This window comes from Convolutriloba macropyga, chromosome 2 (genome assembly GCF_964194025.1).
Source record: "Convolutriloba macropyga chromosome 2, txConMacr16.3, whole genome shotgun sequence".
NCBI lineage: Eukaryota > Metazoa > Xenacoelomorpha > Acoela > Convolutidae > Convolutriloba > Convolutriloba macropyga.
The window spans coordinates 69,773,629-69,792,224 of NC_134469.1; the positions used below are offsets into that span (position 1 = coordinate 69,773,629).

The following is an 18,596-nucleotide window of genomic DNA, read 5'->3' on the forward strand; positions in this document are numbered from 1 at the left end:
GCGCAGTAACACTTACAGAATTCATTGAATGAAAAAGTGGATCCGTTCAGTTTCTGCTCGCCCGGTTTAGTGGGTGCATATTATTTGCACCCCAGATGCACGTGTCATATTTGTTAATAATAATTTACTATGAAATTCGACGAGTTCTGCTACCGGGGTTTGGAAAACGTTCTTGGTGGAGGCGCAAACGGAAACGATCCTATAAAGCCATCAAAAAATTGATTTTTGAATGAAGAATAATTGCAGTCCAGATGAGCACCTTCTGTTCATTGATCTTCTGCAAAAGAGTGAGCTAGCCGGTTGAGCAGCGTTGAAAACCATAGAGGTTGCCAGCAAGAGTCAGTGCGAGAAAAAAAGAATCACTTTCTGATAAAAATTACCTCGATTATTCCACGACTCAATTATTCGGTGACAAACTGAATTCATTGAATGAAAAAATGGATCTTTTCTGTTTGTGCTCTCCTGCGTTAGTGCGCAAATATTTTTTGTACCCCCAGACGCACGTGTCATATTTGTTGATAATGATTTACAATGTAATGGCACGAGCTCTGCTACTGGGGTTTGCAAAACAGAAAAGATCCCACGAAACCATAAAAAACTTGATTTATGAATGAAGAGTGGGTGAGCTAGCCGGTCAGCGTCGAAAGCCATAGAGATTGCCAGCAAGAGTCAGCGAGCGCGAGAATTAAGATTCATTTTCCGACGTGATTACATACATCAGAACAAAAGTTAGCGTTGCCGTCTTGCAATCAGTGCGGCGGCGTCGTTGTCGAAGCTTCCACTGCAGCCACAGTAGAAGAGAGGAGGATGTCTTATATTACCTTATAAATTTTTCAAAGCTAGATTTGAAATCCTCTTTTATACTCTTTCTTATTCCTACAGGAGCTTTTTTATTTACGATGCTTTGACGTTTGACTACTTTCAATAAATATTACTGTCAATATTTATATTAGCACTGTCATTATTTATGTACCCGCTACCCTATAAGGCTTTTTCTGTATATGCGTTTATATACATTGCCTTCGACTAGATTTAGATAATTCAACGAGTTACGCTAAAAGAATTACATTTTCCTTGCTAATATTGTTACTACGCGTCGAATGTGTAGTTAATTGAATGAAACCTGAAGGACTGAAAAGTCAAATTCTGAAATTACCATGGAAATACTTCGACGATAAATTCCGTGAAGAAAACCCCCTGCACTTGACACCGTCGCTGCGCCTGCCAAAAATGCAGAAATGTTTGGTCAATTTTTCAACGAGTGTGAAAGGGAGCAGGTCCCATCGACTTCGTCGTAAATCAACAAAAACTACATGAAAAATGAACGTCTGCGTAGTTTTTCCTTTAAATTTTTTTCATGCGTTATTGATTCCTTACTATAACTGGGTTTCTGCAGGTCCTAGTTCTACTCAATTTGTTGGCGATAAATGAGAGAGTCTTTTAATTTTTGTACATAAACTGAACGAAGTGTCCTCGAACATCCACACTCAAAAACTTTGAGATCAACTTGAAATCGTGTTTTTCAGATTTATCTGACTTCGTGAACCTTCCAAAGGTTCTTTCCTTTTCCCCTTCCCATCAAAGAATGTCCTATGGTTCTGGTTAGCATGTTATTTCTCGTTAATATCGTCCCTTTGTAACTTAGTAGACCGACAGTGTCAAAGTGTAGTCCCTCGACATCTAAAATAATAAGTAAGCTACTTCCCTACCATCCGCGAGATGTCTTTCTTATTTCTCCCTAGGCCACAAGAGAAGAGCCATAAGAGAAGACACGTTTGACAACTGTAGTCTTAGTGGAGGCAGTAGCCACAGCGGAGAAGGCGGGTCTCAATTGCGCGGAAAGAGGAGGAGACGTTCAGTTCTGGAGTTTGAAAATAATAACAACCACAAAATCATCCAGAAACCAATGTTCAGTGGAAATTCGGGAGGTGGTGGTGGCGGCGGAGGAATGTCGCCAGGAGACGATGTTCCCATGTTCAGAGCTATCATCAAAACGGCCGTGGGTTTATTCTTAATAAACAAAGTCGTGGATTTGGAAAAAAACTATTTAGAATAGAATTTCTCATAATTTAACAAAATTGAGGGTCTGTAGTTTTTAATAGCTTGTCAATTAGCGGACCTAATATTGTATAAATAAAGTGAAGATTGTGACATTCTTTAGTGTTATAAAAACTGTTCTCCAGTTACTGCCAATTTGTTGCTTTAGTTCAATCGGTTTTTGCTGTTGTTTCTAGCCTACAATCAATTGCTAATTGCCGCTATGACGTTAATTTTGCAAAGTCTGTGATCCAAGTCAGGTTTCAGGTAATGATAGTATACAACAGATGTTTTTTTTTCAGGACGCTGGAGCAATCATCGGCAAAGGCGGCGAGAACATAAAACGCTTGAGAGCAGAGGTAATGATGTCATGTAAATGTTCTTAATCAGTGTGATCTGAGTAGTTGACGCAAGTTATACTGCCAACATCTGGGTATCATTTTCTGAAAAGTCTGCTAATAATGAAAAATGTTATAACGTTTGTTCATTTGAAATGACCGATAAATATTCAGTTATGAGTTGCTCGACTATCTAGGGTATGCGTATTCAAATTTATCCAATTTGCAGTTGCCATTTAAAAATTTAATCAAGGTTTGCGTTGTGTTGGGACGCTCTCCTGCTAATAGCTGCGATAGCTGAGTAATTATTGGCCTCCTCTTGTTTTTTTACAGTTCAAAGAATTTGAATTGTATTGGGGCGCTGTCTTTTAAGATCTGTTCACACATTTTCATGATTAATTGCTCTTGAACGAAGTTCATAGCAATTATTGAGAACGTGTCTTTTTTATGCAAAATTTTCGCTTGAAAATTTTGACTTTTCTAGTTAGTTTTACGCCATTGAGTTTATGCGTTTCGCGTGATCAAAAATTCTCTCTCAATCAAAATTTCAAGCAGCTGAACTCAATTGACGGCAATTTAATACTAAAGTCAAATGAAAAGTGCGCCGAAACTGGTGCCACTTTTTACTTTAAATCTTAATAGTGGTATATGTTAACCTCTAATGTGGCTATTTGAAGCCCAATACTGAGCTTCTTAGTCGCATTTAGGCTCCCCCTCTAATTTCGCTCTAATTTTAAAGTAGAGTGAGAAAACGGTGTTTGAACAAAAATCGCTTTCTCGTTTGTGGTTTTTGTTCGTGCGATTTTTTGGATAGGATTTTTTCCCCAATGCATTCATAGTTCATTCTATGCCTAGTTTTTTTATTGAACTAAATTTCAATTTCTCGCTAGTGTTGAATTTTTTGTTCACATGTGGCATTTTGACATTGATTTTCTGTTTTTAAATTTTTTAATGATTTTTTAGAAATGGTTTTCTCAATTCAATCGTAGTCCGTTCTAGGTTTAGTTTTTCGTTTACTCAATGAAAATTTTTTGAATTGTACTTCAAGACTTGTCCTGCTATATTTTCTATATTGTCAAGATTTTTGTAACGATCATTTAACGTCACATTCACTTCAAATCAGCATTTCTTTATTCATTCGTGCAATTATTTGACTGCGTTGAGTGCGTGACTATTATTCGCGCTTATTGGAGCAAGTTTTTTGCTCATACTAGTGAAAATATTTTTGGTGATACACGTTGCTTTCATCACTGACTTTCATGTCAGTGAGTTTTGCTAACTTTAATTAGAGGAGTTAGAGTCAAATGGTATCGTAATGTAAATAAAGGTCATTTGAGGGCAGATTTGCTGTCTAAATTGCGTACAAACATAAAATCATCGTGAGTAAATCTTTTGTCAAAGTTTTTGAGGTCTCGCTCTTTAATACCTATCCTAAAACAGGTCTGTGAAGCTATCGCAGCTTTTTTTTGCAATATGCCAGCTGTTTTACGATTTGAAGAGGATTAATGCTAATTGTTTTTCATCGGTGATTTCCCTTTTCAGAGCATGTCAAACGTATAAGGTTAATATGCAGAACGAGTTAAACTCATGTTATTTTCTTTTGTAATCTGTGTTCTTCCATTTTTAAGAGATCGAGCGAGGCAAATAGGCCTGAACAAATTTTTCAAAGCGAGTAATTTGCCACCGTTTTGTCCTCAAGTGAGTTTCTAGCATTCATATTTAGTGCAGCTGGTCTTTTTTGCGATTTTTCGTACAACCTATAAATCGTCTGAATGTCTTTTTTTAGTTTTGTTAATAGCAGCCTTCAGCCTCTCAAAGACTATTATTTAAGCGCTCTGATTTTTTAATTCAATTTGATGTGGGCACGTTTTTCGTTTTACAAAAGTCGCGACTTTCACGTTTGTTGTTTCGCTTACCTCTCACTGTTTCAACTGAATGTATTATTCTTACTTTCTGTAGTAGATCGTTGAGTTTTGTCTAACTATTATGTTTTTGATTTGATCTGAATCAGTTCTTTGTTAGTTTTTGTTGAAAAAAGTGATTAAATTAATCTTAATTTTGGCGTTTTTTAGTCCTATTGCTGTTTTTTGCCGTTTCTGAATATTGCGTTGTTTTTGCGATACAATTGGTTGTTTACTTTTTTTTCTATTGTCTTTTTTATATTTACAGACACTTGAATTCTAGTTAGGTTTGGTTTTCGCAGTGATAAAATTATTTCTGATTTTTTCCTTTAGTTTCTGCATCATGATAAATGTTTGTTCTTTATAGTGTCCTATGTCGGATTGGCAAAAGCATATTCAGCTTTAAAGATATGTAAAATTATTTTACACTTTGGTATTTCTTTATGCAATATTTTTGCTTTACCGTTTTGGCTTTTCGCGAGTTTAACTTTTTCGCTTCGCGTGATCTAAATATCTCTCCCATTCAGAACTATCAGCAGCTGAACTCAAATGGTGGGAGTTCACTACTAAAAGCCAAAATTCATGTCTTTTCCAGTTTTGATTTTAGTTATAGTGGTATATGAATAACGTTTAATGACCTTGAAGCCCCCTTAGTTAAATTTAGTTAAACTCTCCTCCCGGCTGAAGCTGGCTGCAATAGATTTGAGCTCGCATTATTTGCTCTAGACCAATTCTTCCGATTTTACTCGGTTTTTTTCGTTGTAAGTTTTTTCTCGGCCTCAATATTTTTTAACGGACTGTCTTTTCTGTATTGGGCACCAATTGAGCACAAACGACATTTCAAGGTATATTTTGAATAATTGATCTGGGCTCGCGATTTCTTGATAAAAAAGGTCTCAGAAATCTATATTGAATTTTTTCCATATTCCATTTTCAATAGCCTATACTAAATTGTTTATTGCAGTGAGTAGTTTTTGGTTTCAGTCAAATTGTACCTCCGGTTTGTTCCGAGTTCTGAATTTTTCTTTTTTCTCTTCTGAATATGTTCACATGTTCGACAGTATTTTCACTATTTTTCTTCCCGATTTCCATAAATGCTGTTAACAATTGACGCATTTATGTTATTGGCGCTAAGTGATAATGTTTTTAATTTATTTAAATTGCTAGCCAAACGTTGCTTTTGCTTTGTTTATTATTTTTTTTTTGAATTTTAGAGATTTTGTGAACTTTGTCGTTAATTGTGATTCCTTTTGATCTCTGGCTTTATCTTTTTTGAGACATTTGATTAGCTGCCTGTCGTGGAACGAAGGAGACGATAACTTACTTTCTTCAGGTACTCAATATAAACAAACAATGAAAAATACCAATCTAAAGAGACTTAGAGGGTACAGACAACGGGCAATTGTCCTAGTCACTGCCCTTCAGTACTTCAATTTTGAACGCATTCAATAGGAAAATACATTTAAAAAACTAAATTTTTTCAAATCCAGGTTCTTAAGGGAAATTGTGCCAGGAAATGCAATCGTGGTCCTCAAAATTTCGTTGTCATTCATTAAAAGCAGAGCCTTCTCTGACAATGCTGTACCACGCATATAAACGCTTTTGTAAATTGAGGCCTTAAAGATTCTCCGGCTTTTTACCGGCTCTCTGTTGTTAAGTATGTGAGTCTTTCAGTTTGTGATAAATTTATTTGTCCTATTAACGTTGCCATTTTCATGAGTTTTGAGAGCCGGTTTTACTGACAGATAATAGTTTTGCGGCGCGATATTGCACTGACATTCTTTCAGATTTTTTAATCCAAAGAGTGTCATGTACGAGATTATAAGACTCATTTCTCGGGAAATCTGTTGTTCTTAAAACAAAATAACTCACTTAAGTATTTTTTCATAATTCAATTGGTATACAGATCTCTTGACAAAATTGATCAATTCCTTGATGTGTAGGTTGAATTATCACAAAATTTTGTGTCTCTGAATTATATCTTTACTATGATCACGGTTGTAATAATGGTAAATTATTTTCTGCAGTAAATAATTTTATCCAAATTTGTTTTGCGCAATCGTAGATTAAAATACCATATTGGGTTATTGGATTAACATTGGTTTTATAGTATTGAATTAGCAACTGCCTTGGAACAAGTAAGACATTCGCACCATTGTTTTTAAAAGAAACCTTTGTTTAATTAACTATTCATACTACTCTGATGATTTGAGGATTTTTTTAAGATAATAGCCAACTACTGATTTCATAGAGATCTGTTTTAATCTACTCAGGTTTACATGCAGCCGATGATATATTAGTGTCATCTCGACACAGATTTGTGTCGTTAAAATTGTTAATATAAATAATGGATAATAGAGGTCCTAAGATTGATGCTTGTGTCACCAAAGTTCAACTTTCTCCAGTTTGATGAGAATCCGTTGACTTCAACTCTTTGTACCTATTCGATAAATGCGATTCAAACCCTTTGTGAGTTAACGTGAATTCAATAACATTCTAACTTATGCAGCCATATTTGATCGATCGTATCAAACGTTTTCCTAATCAAGAGAAAATTTATTTTTATTATCTAACTTGTGCAAGTTCAAATTCTTTCAATAAATTCGACCCTGGCGTCAAACTTACTATGTTTCTGGTTCAATCGAAATTGGTTTTTAGTTAACAACAAATTTTCCTCAAAAATGCTATCGATTATACATAATTCTTCAACAAACTTTACTCCAAGCAATAAGCAGTGATGTTGGGGTTTCGTCGGTCTTATCATCCTTATGCGGGGTAATAATTTTGGGATGAGTTAATTAAATGAGTCAAGTATAGAAGAATATAGCTTTTCAACGATAGTTTTTTGTGTTTGTTTATCCGATGTTGGATAGAGGAACATTGGAATATAAGGCGATTAGTTGAAATCTTTATCACATCCGCATTAATTGTTGAATACGAATAATTGTTGAATCAATAATTGTTGAATACGTTCGCAAATCCACTGTCATTAGGACTTGCAACCCGGCAGTTATTTGAAAAGGGTACGTTTTAGTTTTCCATGTTTTGACAACCATATTTAGATCATATTAGTATTTTAAACCTGTCATGACTCTGCCATGAATAATTCGAAAACATTTGAGTAACTTTTCTTATGCATTCTCGCTGACTTTGCAGACGTATTGCGCAACAGTTGAAATTTTTCTAGCTAATCTTTTCTGATTGTCTTCTTCCCTCTGCTGTGAGCCAGATTTTTACTGGTTCTTTAATTCTGGATTCCATTTGGCAACCGTTGGGGATTTCTCCCTTAAAAAGACTAAGAGTGACAAATTCACAGGGTTTTCTAAAAACAATTATTTGAAGTTATTGGATGGTTTATCGCCATCGGTTGTATCAGCAATATAAGTTCTGAAAGTATTAAGATGCTCATGTAATGTGAACTTGTATTGCGCTACTTTTTGTGGGCTTTTTATGAAAGATGTATCACTCTAGGCAACTAATTCAAACATTTTTGTCTGATTTTCCATGTAATTGTCAGATGTTATTGATCAGTAAAAGTTTTAATGTTTATAAACAAAGACATGGGGTGAAACATTTTGCTGTCTGAGTTGATTAATGGAGGACATTGTTACTCTAGGGAGGGATGTCTCAAACAGTTGAAAATCATTGGACTGGTTTACATGTTTGTCATCCTTAGTCAAGTGGTTGTCTGAGAATATCAGTGTTAAACTATCCACAAACAGCAAAACGAGTTTCAACTGTTATAGATTTTCAAAAGAAATATATAGCAGCTCTACAAAAATTTTGTTGTTGCAAGGTTTGTTGTAGATATTTAGGACTTTGATTTTACTTCGTCCATAAAAAATTTCAGCAAAAAGATCTTAAAAGCTTTTGGTGAATTTCGTTGATTATTATGAAACTGCTTCTTTCTTGAATCATCAGACCTCCGCCCATTGAAGCTCCACAAGATGCTGAGTAAACGTGTACTAAACATTTTGGGTCTTCATTTTTAGTTTACCATGCTTCACTCAAACATAGAAAGAACAGAGGAGAAGTAAGATTTAGTATTAGTGCTTCCAGGATTTTTTCAACTACCTCACATTTAATTGCATTACAAAAGTATGAAACGTTCCGGGAGATCTGAAAATTAGTTTGCATCATTCGCATTAGTGATCACCTCATTCGAGATTTTGTCCATAGTTTTTGAGCCCTGCTGACTGCTTGTACTAACGTAGGAACTAGGGACTGAACAATAAGATTCGCTAACAATGCAATATCGTCTGGATCGAGAGCTGGCGACAGTTAAAATTGTTTGTGTAGCACTTTGAGGCATTATTGTTGATGGTTTTCCTGTCAGTGTTGGAGGGTGTTTCGGCCTATCGATGGGATTATTCAGTTGCACTTGAGTATCCTTCGTTGAAATACAGTTTTGCTTATGATTGTGTAGAGCCACATAATCTTTTAACTCCCGAGTTTTACTTGCACAGCATCTGCATTAGGAAGATTCTGGTTAAACAAAAATATTTTTCTCGTTTAAGAAAGTAGTCGTATTGCTTTGCCACTATCCAATTTCTTGATCTCGCGGGGCTAGGCACTCTTTCAAACATGTTCTTCGTCTCCAAATTAAGTCCATTTCTTGATGATGAATGATTTTGACGATGATAGGAGCATCTATTTTAGTTTTGCTCATGTGGTTGACATGCTGCAATGCTTGATGAAATAAGATTTATTCGTAACACGCCTTTGAATAGATATAGTTTGCTGGTTAAAGCTACGCCTTTGTTCTTGATGTTGTTGAAGGCGAGGCATATTTTCTGCAAGTATTTTTTCCAGCTGAACGGGTCCGTTCGTCAAGTTTATGGATTTCTTTTGTATTTTCTACTACCATCGGTGATTTTGATTTAAGAATTTGATTTCGTCTTGTTGCTTTGTATCTAGTTCCATCAGCAGTAAAGATCCAGGTCTTTGTCTGGACAATGATCAAAGTCCATGCTCATACTCTGGTCGTATTCAACTTAAAAAATCAATCAATAGTATGGCAATTGGCATTATTAGTGCATTGAGTTGGTCCAACTTCGAGCCTCTCCAACAAAGGATCTAACAGACTCTAGGAAAAACCGAAGTACTCTGTAGTTTCTGTTGCTGGTTTTTTCGCTTCATGTGAAAAGGCTTCCTCTTTTTCATAAGTCTTTTCGCGCAGTTTCTGCGGATCAAAAAGCTCTAGCTTGTTTCGTTTCTCTAGAGATTAAAAGAATTTGGTGCTTCAGCAACAGCTCAAGGAAGTAGTTTTGTCAACTCGTTGATCGGATTTTGGTTTTCCTATCACGATGCGAAATCAGCTGTTCAAAGGCGTCGGTGACAAAAATTTCATTCGATTGAAGGGCTTTCAAATGGAAGGGAGCACCAAATTGTTTTACATGCAATTCGAAAAAATATCACTCATTTCAGGACAGGACAGGCTTTTGTTTGCTTAAAAGAGATGATTGTTCTATTAATTACCTCGTGGCAAATCAACTTACGTTTGTTGCATAGACTAGCACCAACATTTAAAACATTTTGCTCTCTTCGGAGTTCTCACACTGAAACTGAACCCACACCACTAATAATAACTCCTCAAAACAGGTCTCTTTTTGTTGTATGACGGTCTGTTTAAAGTACTTCTTAATGAAGTGGCTCCAAAAATAAATATCATCACATGCAGTGCCGGTCATTGAATCCGGACTTTCATTGTAATCCGGACTTTCATTGTAATCCGGACTTTCAATCTTTTGGCAGGAAGACATAAATAACCTCAGGAGTGCATGAGGAGATTATTTAATAGATGTATCACAACAATTAGGCTAAGTCTCCTCCGCTTTCCAGCGAGAAACGAGGTAATATTAGTGAGGGTTCATTTAGATTGATTTTAGCCATTTTTTTGTCTTTCCGCATAATAGAAGTAATGACAGGTCTAATGGCCATTTAAGAAAGCACAACGGAGTCTGTTCGATAAGTTTTTTGATACCATTTGTTTTCAAGGACTTGAAATGAACTTTTGCATCGTGCCTGCGTTTTGTTTTAGTTCTGTCCCTTTTTAATGGTGCTTAAATTTGGTCCATGCGTTCTTGTGAGGTGTTTAAGCATCTTAATTAAGACTGGTTTTAGTCACGCCACTCCAAGATATTAGCCAAAATTTTCCTCAAATAACTGATACACTGTCCTACTAATGCGTCTTCATAGTTTTTAAAATTGGTGTATGCTTGCGGATCATCCGTAATGTGAAAAATTTTCATCATTGTTGTTGACTGACTTTTTAGCTACTGGTTTGATAAAAGAAAACGAGGATTGCGAGTCTTTTCTTGTCATTCTACTTTAATCTGTTCATTTCGTAAATGTTCGGTTATATACCGCGTTGATTGTCAAGGACTTTTTATTGATTTTGCGTTAGTTCCTTGAATTTCATTCAATTTCCTTTTTCAGTCAGTTAATTCAATTTTTTTCGACTGTACTTTGGTTTTGTCAAGCTATATTTTCTCAGTTCGTTACACCTGGAGTTCAAGTATTGTTTAAGCAAGTCACCATTTCTGCTCACTGAGTGCTGATCCTCAAATAGACAGCTTCACGGAGGCTGGGGATCGGACTACCGATCATTGGTGTGTCAATCAAACAACTTACATCTCGGATATCATGCCACAATACCTAAACACTCTCCGTAAAAACGACAGCTTGTAAATACTAGAATTTAAATAGGTGATTGTGGCTTTTAAAATGGTTTTTTGGTGGGTTCAAACACTTCTGTGCTAAGCCCAGACAATGTCGATCCCCCTTTTTGAAAATGTCTCTTATTTGAATACTGACAAGTTTGCTGTCGCTTCTAGGTTCCAGAAATCTATGCTATTGTATGTCCAAGTTAGTCTGTTTTAACTGATACTTCATATATAACATTAAGACGTTATGTGGTGGTAATTGGGAAACTGAAACTCAACTGAAATTTAGCGGCGCTAAGAAAACTAGTTGTCTCGGGTAAAGAATATTTTCCGTACGACCGAATTGAGAATTGTGATTCAAACTCTTCTCGACTCTTCTAATTTCTCTGCCGTAAAATTCAGAGCAGTAAAATTTTGTAGAATAACGCGTTTACAGATTAAACCACGATGACTTCTGAAAATACTTAATCGAATATTTTCAGCAACGATTTGGACAAGATTGCTGATCGTTTTTTGGAAAACTTTTGGAGAATGAAGTTTGACTTCTAGGGTCTCTTTAACTCAATTGGTGAGTGCATGCCATGTGTTATTGAGTGCCATTACTTGGATATTTCAGTTGACAAGAAGATGAACTTTAAAATTCGTGTCTCTCACCTTTTGAAAAAGTTAGCAATGTTTTGAAGATTAATTTTGCGTTAATGTTTTCCAATATTCCAACAACCCGTCAACAAAAACTTTGTATTCTTGGCACTTTCTCCCATTATCTTTGAATACGAACTAAATATTTATGTAAGCACTTCTAAAACATCGAAAGAAATTTATGCTATCCGAAAACGTGTAATACCCGAAACGTTTATTGGACAAGCGGCAGTTTGTAGCGTTTCTGTTTCAAAACTATAACGTGCATTTAGTTTTAGAGTTGTCTTTAAATCAGTTTAAAGAAACTCTAAAACATTATAATTAGTTTTTTGAATGATCCAGGTGGAAGGAAAATGAGTCTTGCTGTAGATTAAGGCAGAGAACAAGAAATTAAATTCTGTTGCCCCAATGTCATGAACTGGTAAATAGGGAGATCAAAGATAAGAGTGACCAATCATTCTGAATTTCGTGGGATTATTTGCTTGTTGAGTGGAATGCTCCTCAAGATGCAATGTTCAATTATGGCACTGAGAGACATGTTTTTGTGGCAAGCCTTGCCTAGTAACACAATACTAAATTTTACTTTTAATTTAAGGATCTGATTGCGTTTTTCTCCAATAGTTGTTTCTGGACCGCGAGCTTTTACTACATTCATTTGATGCAGTTTCCAAGATCAAATTATTTTTATAGCTGCGAAGCTGTAAGCTGAGCGAAGCTATATTGCGGTGCTCTTGGTTTTTACAATTCAAAGAATTTGAATTGTATTGGGGCGCTGTCTTTTTACGACTCGAAGAGGAGTATTGGAGAAGTCCTTTTTACGACTCGAAGAGAAGTATTGGAGAAGTCCTTTTTTTAATCAATTTTATTGGAGTGAATTTTTAAGCGGGAAATGAAACGCGTGAAAAAATTTGGAGTGATTTGGTTGCTGAACAAAAGTGAACAGCGGAGCGAAAAGAGAGTGGTTTTTTGTTCATACCGCTGTTTTTGAGAGAGCGAGAAATTGATGTGTGAAAAAATTTTCTCTGAGCGAGCGAAATTTTTTTGTTCACGTGCGGCTTTTAAAAGCAGTTTTTTTTGCAATTTTTCTTGTTTATGAGGTCTGATTATGATGTTGCATTGGATTTGAGCTCGTTCTGATAGGAATTGAAGGTTTCAAGTAGTAAATTTGAGTTTTATGCAAATTTGGAGGTTTTTGATCAGTTTTGCTGATTTTTCGACGAAATTTAATGTATTTTGGCCTTTTGTTTTGTTTTACTGCTTTAAGTGCAATTTGCATAGAAGCTCGTATCTCAAAGAATATCAGGGATATAAATTGATTATAATTTTGTTGGTATAAAACATTTTTTTTTCTGAAGAAAAATGACAGAAAAATAGAGAATTTTTTAACCACTTTTTTAATTTTTTGTTTTTTTTTCGTTTTTTTTTCAATCGTAGACCCTTTTTTAGCTTGTTATAACTTGCCCATTATTTTGCGAGCATTTCATTGCTCTATTTGCTCAAAGTAACTTTATTTGGCTTTATTTTTCTTGTAAAATTTAAAAAACACCTTACGTTTTCTCGTTTTTTTTGTTCAATTTGGTTTTAAATGTCGTTTCTATTCTTCCTCAACCTTTGATAGCATTTGGGGAGTTTTCTAGTGGAATTCAGTTGTTGTAGCTGTTTTGGATGTCTCTCATTTTGATTGATATTAGTTTTGAGTTGTTTTTGTTAAAGAAAATCGAGTAAATCAGAGCAAATTTTGGCCACTTTTTGTCTTTTTTTTAAAGTTTTTTGCCTATTTCTTCCAATTTAATGTTTTTTGTTGGTAACTTTTTCTCAATAAGGAGCATTTTTGTAGGTGTTGATTCTACGAGTTTGCACTTGAAGGCTTAGCAGGGCAGTTTTCATTTAAACAAATACAAAACTCTAATTCGTTAAAGAGTTTTTCTTAGTCTTTTTTTAGTTTGTTGTTTAACGTTTCTCTGCAAGTACTAGGTGGGCGATTGATCTAGCCAAATATATAACTAATTGATTTCTATGAGTTATGGATGGGAAGCTGCATGTTATCTTTTTGTAGAGAAGTTTTTGGATTTTTAGAGAATATTATTTTTTGCTTTTGTGGAAACTTTGTCAAGTTTCCACTTCTCCAGTTTCCAATTTTTTAGACTGTCAAATTTAATTGTATTCTAGTTGGAAGGAGCCATAATCTTAATTCGAATGATTGAGCGGTTATAGACGCTAGGTTTATTAGACCCAATTTTCAGCTGTGAAGCTGTAATTTTAGCTGTGAAGCTGGGGCTATTATTGGCCTTCTCTTGGTTTTTTACATTTCAAAGAATTTGATTTGTATTGGGGCGCTGTCTTTTTTACGACTCGAAGAGGAGTATTGGAGAAGTCCTTTTTAATCAATTTTATTGGAGTGATTTTTGAAGCGGGAAATGAAACGCGTGAAAAAATTTGGAGTGATTTTGGTGCTGAACAAAAGTAAAGAGAGGAGCAAAAAGAAAGTGGTTTTTGTTCATACCGCTGTTTTTGAGAGAGCGAGAAATTGATGTTTGAAAAATTTTTCTCTAAGCGAGCGATTTTTTTTTTGTTCACGTGCGGCATTTTAAAGCAGTTTTTTTCCATTTATTTTGGTTAAGAGGTTTTTTTGATTTTAATTTAATTTTAGGCTGGTGTCGGTAGTGGTATGAAGGTTTGTGAAAATACATTGAATTTTATGATAATTCGGAGGTTTTTAATGTATTTTGCTGATTTTCGGGCTAATTTTTGCGTTTTTTTGAGGATTATTTTGTTTTACTGTCTCAAATGGGTATTGAAGAAACCCCTTCTACTTGAGAAAATTTATGATAACAATTGGTCACAGTTTTGTGGTTATGAATTATTTTTTTGTTGTGAAATATGACAAAAAATGGCGAAAATTTGAACTATTTTTCTGAATTTTTTGCGGTTTTTAGTTTTTTTCTGTTTTTAGCTAAGTTTCTTTGCCTATTATGACTTGCCTATTGTTTTGCGAGCATATGGATACCCTATTGGCTGAAGGGATTTTTTCTTTTGATTTATGTGTTTTTTGAAATATTGAAAAAGTTAGTAACTTTTTCCAGTTTTTCAGTGAAAGTTGTTTTTAAGAGCTTTTTTTTCATAATTTAGCCTAAAGTATTTTTTTCAAAATTCACATAAGTGGTTTTTTTAAGTACTAGCTGTTTTGATGAAGTTATTTTGGTAGAGATAGTTTTTTCGGGATCTCAATTTATAACAAAATTTGATCAGATTTTTTATCATATTTTAACAGATTTGATTTTATTGTTTTTACTTTCTTGTTTCATGACTTTGTTTCAAGATAATCATAAATTAGTGAAGGCACGTTTTGTTTGATGAGTAGTTGGATGGCGTTTAAATGGATTTTCACTTCGAGTCGTTTCCCCGGAATTCTTCCGGCTATGTTTTTTTACGACTCGAAGAGGAGTATTGGAGAAGTCCTCTTTTTTTTTAATCAATTTTATTGGAGTGATTTTTGAAGCGGGAAATGAAACGCGTGAAAAAAATTGGAGTGATTTTGGCGCTGAACAAAAGTGAAGAGCGGAGCGAAAAGAGAGTGGTTTTTGTTCATACCGCTGTTTTTGAGAGAGCGAGAAATTGATGTGTGAAAAAATTTTCTAAGCGAGCGAATTTTTTTTGTTCACGTGCGGCATTTTAAAGCAGTTTTTTTATTTCATTTGGTTAAGAGGTTTAGTTATGATTTTGTTTTAATTTTAGGCTGGTTTCGGTAGTGTTTCGAAGTTTTCTGGAAATTCATATGAATTTTATGATAATTCGGAGGTTTTTTAATGTATTTTGCTGATTTTCGGGCATTTTTTTCCGTTTTTTTGACGATTATTTTGTTTTACTGGCTCAAATGGGTATTGATGAAGCCCCTTCTACTTGAGCAATTTTATGATAACAATTGGTTACAGTTTTGTGAGTAAGGATCATTTTTTTGTTGAGAAATTAATTTTTTTTTGCAGTTTTTCGCTTTTTTTCTGTTTTTAGCTAAGTTTCTTTGCCTATTATGACTTGCCTATTTTTTGGCGAGCATCTGGATACCATTTTGGCTGAAGGGGATTTTTCTTTGGATTTATATGTTTTTGGGATATTAAAAAATTTAGTAACTTTTCCCAGTTTTTCCGTGAAAGTTGTTATTAAGAGCTTTTTTTCCCTAATTTTAGCCTTAAGTATTTTTTCAAAATTCACACAAGTGTTTTTTGTAAGTACTAGTTGTTTTGATGAAGTTATTTTGGCAGAGATAGTTTTTTCGGGATCTCAATTTATAACAGAATTTGATCAGATTTTTATCATATTTTAACAGATTTGATTTTATTGTTTTTACTTTTTTGTTTCATGACTTTGTTTCAAGGTAATCATAATTTAGTGAAGGCACGTTTTATTACATGAGTATTTGGATGGCGTTTAATTGGATTTTCACTTCGAGTCGTTTCCGGAATTCTTCCGGCTATGTTTTTTTTAAGATTGTTCACACATTTTCATGATTTTTGAAGTCAAATTGGTGGGGTGATGTTGATCACGCCAGAGCAGGAAATTGAGCAAAAAAGAGTTGTTCTGTGGCGTGAGTTTTTTCCCTCCAATTCTAAAGTTGGTTGAGAAATTGGTTTTGAAACAAATTTTTAGTTTTGAGAGCTAATTTTTCACTTGCGTCAAATTTACTTGACATCTTCTTTTACTGTTTCGAATTTTTTCATCGGAATTATTTTAGCAAGTGGTTTTCAAAGTTGTTTCCAAGAAAATTCATGGTCTAGTTTTTTTTTGCTTTTGTCAATAAATTTTCTTTGAATTGTTTCAGGACTTGTACCAATACATTCATAGTCCGTTCTTGGTCTAGTTTTCTGTTTAGTCAATGAAAATTCTTTGAATTGTACGTCAAGACTTGTCCTGCTATGTTTTTTTGTTTCGTCGTCTGACGCTCTTTTTTTGTTTTACATTTGTTCACACAGAAAAGCTGAAAAAGTCGAATTTTCTGAATGAATTCTTCCTCTCACTAACGGCATTTGCGCGCTTGACGTCATTTCTCACTCGCTTTAGCAAAAGTTTTTAGGTTATTTGCGTGATTAGATTTTGATCATACGTGACTTACCTCACTCAATAAAATGACTTTTGCACTTTAAAACTTAAGTTTAATTTGAATTTGTTTAAGGTCAAAAGAACTCATTTGTGCAGTAAAGGCCCCTAATAAGAGGCTTCTGCGGAATGAATTTTAACAAGCTTTATTAATTTATCGCTGAATGTTTTTTACCTAGTTTTTTTGAGCGGCGTCGATTTTTTTTTCAATTTAGATCTATCTGTTTCTATCTCTATTATATGGCACGCAGGTCTATTCTTTCGCAGCTATTCCGGCAATCTGCGGGCTATGTTTAGAGCTCTTAACTTGAAATGGTCTCGAGAATATTCTGTCCCCAAACTTTATTCAAAAACGGAGGAAATTGTACAGTAATATAGCAATCAATTTAACAATTGAACTGAGAGCTGTTGATCCTTTTTATAATCCAGGGACCTGTTAGCCTATTCTAATAATGGTTTGATTTTAGTATTCAGTCAACATGTCCATCCCGGATTCCAAATCCCCGGAAAGGCAAGAAGAGCTCATTTAAATTGGCATTATACGCAATCTGAGTTACAAAGCTTATTATTGATATTTTCTGTGTTTAGAGTCCTGATTATAAAAGGCGAAGTTGAGAAGATCTGCCAGATTATTTTAGAAATTTTACCATTATTTGAAGACGTGAGTAGTATTTTCAAGCAATCATTTTTTGAGAGGCTCAATGTGTTTTTTTTTTCAAATCTGTGTTTTGAATTTAGTACAAGAACTACGAAGATCTCAGCTTTGATGCAGAGTTGAGAATGTTGGTGCTAGCCAACTATGTGGGTGCAATCATGGGCTCCGCAGGAGGCAAGATCAAAGCACTTCGAGAGGTTTGATCATTTATTTTTTATTTAATTATCTCACAAAAATTATAGACGTAATGAAATCTTAGCATAGCTTGACAAAGAAAATGTTCACGAAAATGTTTCGCTCTGCGTTCACCTGCTCGTAAAAATGTTTTCGAATTTTTTTTTGGTCTGGTTGGTCTTTTTATACCTGGCTGATTTCGATTCTTTTCGGGTTGGTATACAAAGCATGGCTTTTAATTTGAAGTTTAGTTAGGACTGGCGATTTATGACTACCAGTTTTGTTAGACTCTTTTAGAAATGCAAATTTATTTATGACTTTGCGCAACCAGTAATGTGAATTTTCCTCTAGTTGAATCCGTTTTCAAAGCCAAATTAGATTTATTTGAATGTTTAATAGCCGCGAAGCGATAGCTGAGACTATTATTGGCCTTCTCTTAGTTTTTTTTTTATTATTAGCCGCCCTTATTTTCTCAGCCGGCTATTATAGCGCTCATAATTTTTTTTACAATTCAAAGAATTTGAATTGTATTGGGGCGCTGTCTTTTTTTAAGATCTGTTCACACATTTTTATCATTTTTGAAGTCAAATTGGAGTAGTGATTTTGGTCACGCCGAAACAGGAAATGGAGCGAAAAGCGAGTGGTTTTGCGGCGTGAAATTATTTCGCTCTAATTTTAAAGTAGAGTGAGAAAACGGTGTTTGAACAAAAATTCGCTCTCTGGCTAGTGGTTTTTTCCAATTTCACTGGTTTTTATTGTTTTTTCGATTTTTTGGATCGGATTTTTTTTCTAAATGGTTTTCCCAATTCGCTCATAGTCCGTTTAGGTCTAGTTTTTTGTTTAGTCAATGAAAATTCTTTGAATTGTACGTCAAGACTTGTCCTGCTATGTCACGGGCCAATCATTGATGAGATTAAGTTAAAAGTTGACAAAAGGAGGAAAAGAAAGGTGCAGCAATGTTCAAAAATAATCTGAAAGTTTTTAAGACGACAAAAACTTCAATTGGCGGCATTGCAAATGTTCTTTACATCAAATTAAGAAGCTAATGGGACCTGTCATTAGTCAGAATAATTCCTAGGAAACAGAAAGAAAAACA

At 34.6% G+C, this 18,596-nt stretch overlaps 1 protein-coding gene across 1 annotated transcript in view; it reads left to right on the forward strand.

The window, feature by feature from the left end:
* Window positions 1-18,596, forward strand: part of LOC142334654 (heterogeneous nuclear ribonucleoprotein K-like) — a 335,604-nt gene that overhangs the window by 299,251 nt on the left and 17,757 nt on the right. The window contains exons 2-7 of the mRNA XM_075382863.1: window positions 1,525-1,601; window positions 1,743-1,999; window positions 2,340-2,396; window positions 17,139-17,182; window positions 17,260-17,332; window positions 17,410-17,523. Coding sequence (XP_075238978.1) covers window positions 1,586-1,601; window positions 1,743-1,999; window positions 2,340-2,396; window positions 17,139-17,182; window positions 17,260-17,332; window positions 17,410-17,523 — 561 coding nt within the window. The 5' untranslated portion in view covers window positions 1,525-1,585. The remainder of the gene's footprint in view (window positions 1-1,524; window positions 1,602-1,742; window positions 2,000-2,339; window positions 2,397-17,138; window positions 17,183-17,259; window positions 17,333-17,409; window positions 17,524-18,596) is intronic.